Here is a 6655-nt window from a genome sequence, read left to right as displayed (position 1 = left end):
GGAGGGAGGAAGGAAGGAAGGAAGGAAGGGAGGAAGGAAAAAGGGAGAGGGAGGGAGGAAGGTAGCGAAGAGGAAAGCAGGAAGGCAAGAAGAAAAGGGAGGGAGGGAGGGAGGAAGGTGGCGAAGAGGGAGGCAGGAAGGAAGGAAGGAAAAAGGGAGAGAGGGAGGAAGGAAGGAAGGAAGGAAGGAAGGAAAAAGAGAGGGAGGGAGGAAGGAAGGGAGGTAGGTAGTGAAGGGGAAGGTAGGCAGGAAGAAAAAAGGAAGGAGGAAGGAAGCAAGGTGGTGAAGAGGGAGGGAGGGAGGGAGGAAGGAAGGAAAGAAAAAGGGAGGGAGGAAACAGAATGCATGTCAACACTGCAGCACACCACCTTACGCAGCGCCAAGGCCTGATCTAACCACCCACAGAATCCAAGTGAGGGGCTCACACACACCCCCCCACCTGCCCAGTCAGCCCCCTGCCTCTGCCCCTACCTTGGGTGGTGGTTTCTCCATCCGTGCCGGCCAGGGGCACCACCCCTTTGTCCACCTGGGAAGGAAGCAGAGGCTGGTTAGGGCGGCAGTCTCCCCAGGACCCCCACGGGGAGGATTACAGGCTGGTGCGGGGGGGGGGGGCAGGTGGGCTCCTCCTGCGGGGGGTGTGGGGTGGGGTGGCAGAGCCCTGACTCCCCTCTGAAGGGGAGGGGGCTCAGCCTGCAGCACCCAAAGGGCAATTTTGCAAGATCGCTCAGGAAGGCAAGCGATAAAGGAGAATCTTTGTAGCTCAGGGTTGAAATGAGGAGTCCCCGGTGGTCTCTGAGCTGGGGGGTTTCCTTGCAGGAGGAGGAGGAGGAGGAGGAGGAGGACTGGGGGGTCCTTGGTGCTCTCTGAGCTGGGTGGTTTTCTGCCAGACATTTTGTAACCCAACTAGGGAACATCATCACTGCTAGAAGGGAGGGGGGTTTGCAGAAATGGAGGAGGAGGAGGAAGAGGAGAAGGAGGAGGAGGAGGAGGAGGAAGAGGAGGAGGAAGAAGAAGAGGAGGAAGAAGAGGAAGGCTGTGGGGTCCTGGGTGCCCTCTGAGCTGGGGGTGTTTTCTTGCAGACGTTTCATGACCCAACTAGGGAACATCACCAGGGCTAGAAGGGAGGGGGATTTGCAGAGAGGAGGAGGAGGAGGAAGGAGAAGGAGGACTGTGGGGTCCTCAGTGCTCTCTGAGTTGGGTGGTTTCCTTGCAGACGTTTCATGACCCAACTAGGGAACATCATCAGTGCGAGGGAGGAGTTCTCTCCCTTTTATGCAGGGGGAAACTGCTCTATGTAAACAAGGAAGTGAGCCCCATTTTCTTCCAGCACTGATGACGTTCCCTAGTCGGGTCATGAAACGTCTGCAAGACCCCCACCCACCTCAGAGAGCACCCAGGACCCCTCAGCTCTTCCCATCCCAGACCGGTGACCTTTCTGTCTGATTGGACAACCCGGGTGGGCTTCCCCCCCTCCCCTCCCCTCCCCTCCCGGGCTGCAGAGGAGCAGCTGGACGCTAATTCCACAGCTCAGGGGGGGCTTCTGATTCCCTGTAGAAATCAGATGGACTAGAAGCCCCCCAAGGCCCCTTCCGCCTCTTGTTATTCCCTGGACAGCTGCATATAGGGGGCCTGGAAGGTGCTTCCCAGCCATCCCCAACCCCTGTCTTCAGGATCCGAACTCCGAACCGCTGACGTCTCTTGTTCGGCACTGCTGCCCCCCCCAACTGGGCGGGGTCTTCAGGCAAGGCGAAGCAGGAGGGGGGGAGGCTCCCCATCTTTTCAGGAGCCGGGATGGGTGGGTGGGGGGGTCTCGGCAATCACCTTAATGCCCACCACGAGGCCCTTGTCCTGGACCAGGTCCACGAAGGGGGTGCCGTCGTCGGCCTTCTGGTAGAGGGTCTCGTGGAAGAAGATGACCCCCCCGATGCACGTCTTGACCCGGCTGTCGGCGCTGAAGAGGATCTGGCGGTAGAGACGGCGGTTCTCCTCCGTGTTCTCCACCCCGATCTGGTTCAGCCGCTTGGCCATGCTGCCTGCGGGGGACCCCAAAAAGCCACCCTGAGTTGGGGACCCCCCCTGCCTTGTCACAGCCTGGGCCCGCCCTCCGTCCCTCCGTCCCTTCAGCCTGGACTCTCCCCAACTACAGGCAATCCTCCACTTACGACCCCCGTCGGGCCNCCCCCCCCAGCAATCCCTCCCTCTTCCATAATGGGGAGGGGTCCTTCGTGCCCCCAGGAGAGGAATCCAAAAGCGTCTTTGAAAAGTGGGACCCCAGCTTTTCCCAGGAGCCCCCCTCCCTTGCCTGCTGGAAAGATGCCCCCCCTGGAAGAGATGCCTCCAGACCCACTCCCCAAATGCCAGGCTGCTCACCCCCCCTCCCTCTCCGGCAGACCCACCTACGGACTCATCGGCGGCCAGGATGCCCTTGCCCGGGGCCACGATCCGCTGGGCAATGTCCGAAAGCGCCTTCTTCTGCTCGGCAGTGAGCGGGGGGTACTGGTGGGTCATCTTGATAGGTGTCTCTGGAAGGGCATCCAAACGTGTCACTCAACAATGGCCAGGGCTATCGTGTCTTTATCGTCTACGGATGGACAAGGATGGCCCCTTGGCGGCCTGTGGACTTCAACTCCCAGAATTCCTGAGCCAGCCAGTATGGCTGGCTGAGGAATTCTGGGAGTTGAAGTCCACAGGCCGTCCAGGGGCCATCTTTGCCCATCTGTGATCTAAATCAGGGGTCTTCCAACTTGGCCCTTTGATGACTTGTGGACTTCAGCTCCCAGAATTCCTCAGCCAGCGTGCCTGGCTGAGGAATTCTGGGAGTTGAAGTCCACGTCATAAAAGGGCCAAGTTGGAAGACCCCTGTCTTACATCTAACAAACAAAATGGAGGCTGGCTGAGGAATTCTGGGAGTTGAAGTCCAGAAGTCATCAAAGGGCCAAGTTTGAAGACCCCTGCTCTAAATCCACTGGCCGAGTTACCAACTTAGATTCTGCATTTGCAAACAAAACACGCCACAAATGGAAAGAGGTCATCTGGGCGATCTGCGCAAATTCCATATATACCAGACCCCCTTTCCTCCCCCCTCCCCTTTTCCCTTCCTTGAATTTTTAACTCCCTTTTTGGGGGGAGGGCGGAAAGGTGCAAATGCAGACATTAAAAATGTCCTTTTCCTAAACTTTTATCCGGCCACAATGAAACGCTAGCACAAGATGGTTATTTTTTTTATGCTTTGTCTCTCTATTGTGGGGAGGGGGCAATTAACCTTCCTGAGGGGCCAGCTGAGAAACTGGGACTGTTATGGAGGGCTGTGAAATTGTGTAGGCACCTATGAAAATTAAAATAGCAGTTGCCTTCAAAATAAAAGAAATGCAGTTGTATTACGTGCAGGGCATATGGTTATTCACATTTAATGTCTAATTTCCGACTGACCTCAGGCGGGGGGCCAGCAGGAACAGCCAAAGGGCCAGATGTGGCCCAGAGGCCATAAACTGCCCAGGTTTGATCTACTGAGATTCAGTCAGCCTGGCTAAGGGTTCAAAGCAGCCCCTTCCCAGGTGTTTGGAAACCGGTTCTGGACTTAGTGCTTGAGGTGGGGAAAAAGTGAAACTTTTGAGTTTGGATTGTGCTGATGAGACAGGCTGGCTGTCATAGAAAAGGCTAGTATATATTATTATTATTATTATTATTATTATTATTATTATTATTATTATTATTATTATTATTATTATTATTATTATGTAAAAGTAAAAAATTGAGGTGGTATGTTTATTACCTGAAGGCAGGACAAGAAGCAACGGATGGAAACTGATCAAGGAAAGAAGCAACCTGGAACTAAGGAGAAACTTCCTGACAGTGAGAACAATTAACCAGTGGAACTCCTTGCCTCCAGAAGTGGTGAATGCTCCAAAACACTGGATGTTTTTAAGAAGAGACTGGACAGCCATTTGTCCGAAATGGTATAGGGCAGGCATGTCAAACTCGCGACATCACATGACGTTGCGCGATGTATCGGAGCTTTTTCTCCGTTGCTGGCAATGGGGTGGGCGTGGTTTTGGGATGATGCATCCGGCCCACGGGCTGGCAGTTTGACACCCCTGGTATAGGGTTTCCTGCCTGAGCAGGGGGTTGGACTAGATGACCTCCAAGGTCCCTTCCAACTTGTTCTAGTGTGCCCAAAAGAGTTGGAAGTCCATGCTTTTGTTTTTCTTTTCCCTTTTACCCTACATTTTTTTCTCTTCCCCTTCTCCTCTCCTAATTTCCCATTATTCCCATTTCTCTTCATATTTCCGCATTTTATATTGTGATGAACTAAGGGGAAAAAAGTAACTGCAGATGTTTTCCTTTGCCCATGGTTTGTGAGCGCGGTAAAAGCCTTCTCTTCTCGACGGTAGGAAGAGAAGACGGAATAACAGAATTAGAAGGGACCCTGGAGGTCATCTAGTCCAACCTCTGCTCAAGCAGGAGATCCTAGACCATTCCAGACAAATGACTGTCCAGTCTCTTCTTAAAAACCTCAAGCGATGGAACACCCACAACTTCTGAAGGCAAGTCCACTGATTGTTCAGGAAATTCCTCCTTAGTTCCGGGTTGCTTCTCTCCTTGATTAGTTTCCATCCGTTGCTTCTTGTCCTGCCTTCAGGCGCTTTGGAGAATAGCTTGACTCCCTCTTCTTTGGGGCAGCCCCTGAGATACTGGAAGACTGCTATCATGACCCCCTCGTCCCTCTCTTCATTAAACTAGACCTACCCAATTCCAGCAGCCTTTCCTTATATGCTTTAGCCTCCAGTCCCCTGATCATCTTTGTTGCTCTTCTCTGCACTCTTTCCAGAGTCTCAGCATCATATTTACATCGCGGTGACCAAAACTGGATGCAGTATTCCAAGTGTGGCCTTACCAAGGCCTTGTAAAGTGGTATTAACACTTCACCTGACCTTAATTCTCTCCCCGTTAATACAGGTGAAGGTCAAGTAAACAAATGGCACTCTGCACCTGCTCAGAGTCACAACTGCTGCATTCCCCCCCCCCCTCCAGATGCCTTAGAAGAGAGAAAATTATCATTCTGGAGCATCAGTCGGAACGGCCTCCGTCGTCATGGCATCGGGGCCACAATCTGCCTCTTTGCCAAAGGCTCCGTTCTGCCCTCCTGCCAACCCGGCCTTTGCAGCGCCTCAGTTGCGTCAATGGAGGAAGGTGGCCTATTTCGGGCAGACATGTGCCCGGCCTCGTGGCCCAGCCAGGCAGATGGCAGCCCTGCTGCTGACCCTTCCCCCCCTTAAGGCCGGGCTACTATTAATTACGATGCAGCAGGATTATCTCCATCCTGTGCCAAAGCTGCTTCCCTGGGAGGCCTCTTCTCTGGGGCAAAACCATCCACTAGAACTGGGCACACAAAATGCCATTTCCATTTTGCAGGGCTGCTGAGTCAGGCTGCAGCCTCTGACGCTCCATCGTCATTCTTCTTTGCTGCAACGGCTGTTTCGTTTTGTCTTTTTAAACCAGCTAGGCTTAAAAAGGTTTTACCCTCTAATTCAGGGCTCCCCAAACTCCAGATTCTGGGAGTTGAAGTCTGCAAGTCTTTCCGTTGCCAAGGTTGAAGACCCCTGCCCTAATGGAGGGGCTTTGACAGGCGGCCACAAAGAAGGAGGGGTCAACTTATTTTTTCCAAAGCACCAGAAGGCAGGACGAGAAACAACGGATGGAAACGAATCAAGGGATTAAGGAGAAACTTCCTGAGGGCTAGAACAATTAACCAGCGGAACAGACGTTGCGTCCAGAAGTCGTGGGTGCTCCATCACTGGAGGTTTTTAAGAAGAGACTGGACAGCCATTTGTCTGAAATGGTTTAGGCGTAGGGGTAGGCAACCTTGGGTCTTTTATGACTCGTGGACTTCAATTCCCAGAATTCCTGAGCCAGCTATGCTGGCTCAGGAATTCTGGGAGTTGAAGTCCACGAGTCATAAAAGACCCAAGGTTGCCTACCCCTGCATAGCTGGCTCAGGAATTCTGGGAGTTGAAGTCCACGAGTCATAAAAGAGACAAGGTTGCCTACCCCTGCTTTAGGGTCTCCTGCTTAAGCAGGGGGCTGGACTAGAAGACCTCCAAGGTCCCTTCCAGTTCTATTCTGATTGATTGGTGATTGATCGATCCCCGCTTACCTGCCCTTACATTTTTACAAGAGAAAGGAAGTAGCATGAGACTAGAATTGCAAAGTAGAGCAAGCTGGGGAATTCCCCAAATTGGTTGGACGGTCACCCTCACCACGGCCGGGCCGTCGAAGGGAGCTGCGTTCCAGCCTCAGAGGCCTCTTTGAACATCTGGACACAGCTGGCTGGGCACAGAAAGTCAGCTTGTGGGAGCCTCATCCCTGGAAGCTTTCCACTGCCATCTGTCAGAAATGTTGTAGGGTCTCCTGCTTGGGCGGGGCGGGGCTGGACTAGATGACCTACAAGGTCCCTTCCAATTCTGTTATTCTATTCTAATTAATCCTGTCTGCCTCACTTTTTAGAGAACGTGCCCAGACGTTCTCAAGGCCAAGCAACGCTGTCTGGACTGCAGTCACCGCCCTCCCGCCACCAGCGAGCATCACTGGGATTGATCGGTGGAGCCAAAAGCCAGACAGACGTTTGCCTTGATTGCTTTGGCACCTGCCCCCCCTC

The 6655-nt window shown here is 53.3% G+C and overlaps 1 protein-coding gene across 1 annotated transcript in view; it reads right to left on the bottom strand.

Annotated features, from left to right (window-relative positions):
• The window catches only part of LOC107300159 (fructose-bisphosphate aldolase C-like), an 11188-nt gene extending 8680 nt beyond the window's left edge, over positions 1–2508 (bottom strand). The window contains exons 1-3 of the mRNA XM_015829500.1: positions 2397–2508; positions 1822–2033; positions 472–526 (exon numbers count right to left, since the gene is read on the bottom strand). Coding sequence (XP_015684986.1) covers positions 472–526; positions 1822–2033; positions 2397–2508 — 379 coding nt within the window. The remainder of the gene's footprint in view (positions 1–471; positions 527–1821; positions 2034–2396) is intronic.
• Between the last annotated feature and the right edge of the window lie 4147 nt (positions 2509–6655).

This window comes from Protobothrops mucrosquamatus, unplaced genomic scaffold (assembly GCF_001527695.2).
Source record: "Protobothrops mucrosquamatus isolate PMUCROS unplaced genomic scaffold, P.Mucros_1.0 scaffold6279, whole genome shotgun sequence".
Taxonomy (NCBI): Eukaryota; Metazoa; Chordata; class Lepidosauria; order Squamata; family Viperidae; genus Protobothrops; species Protobothrops mucrosquamatus.
This window is presented reverse-complemented; position numbering and strand designations above follow the sequence as displayed.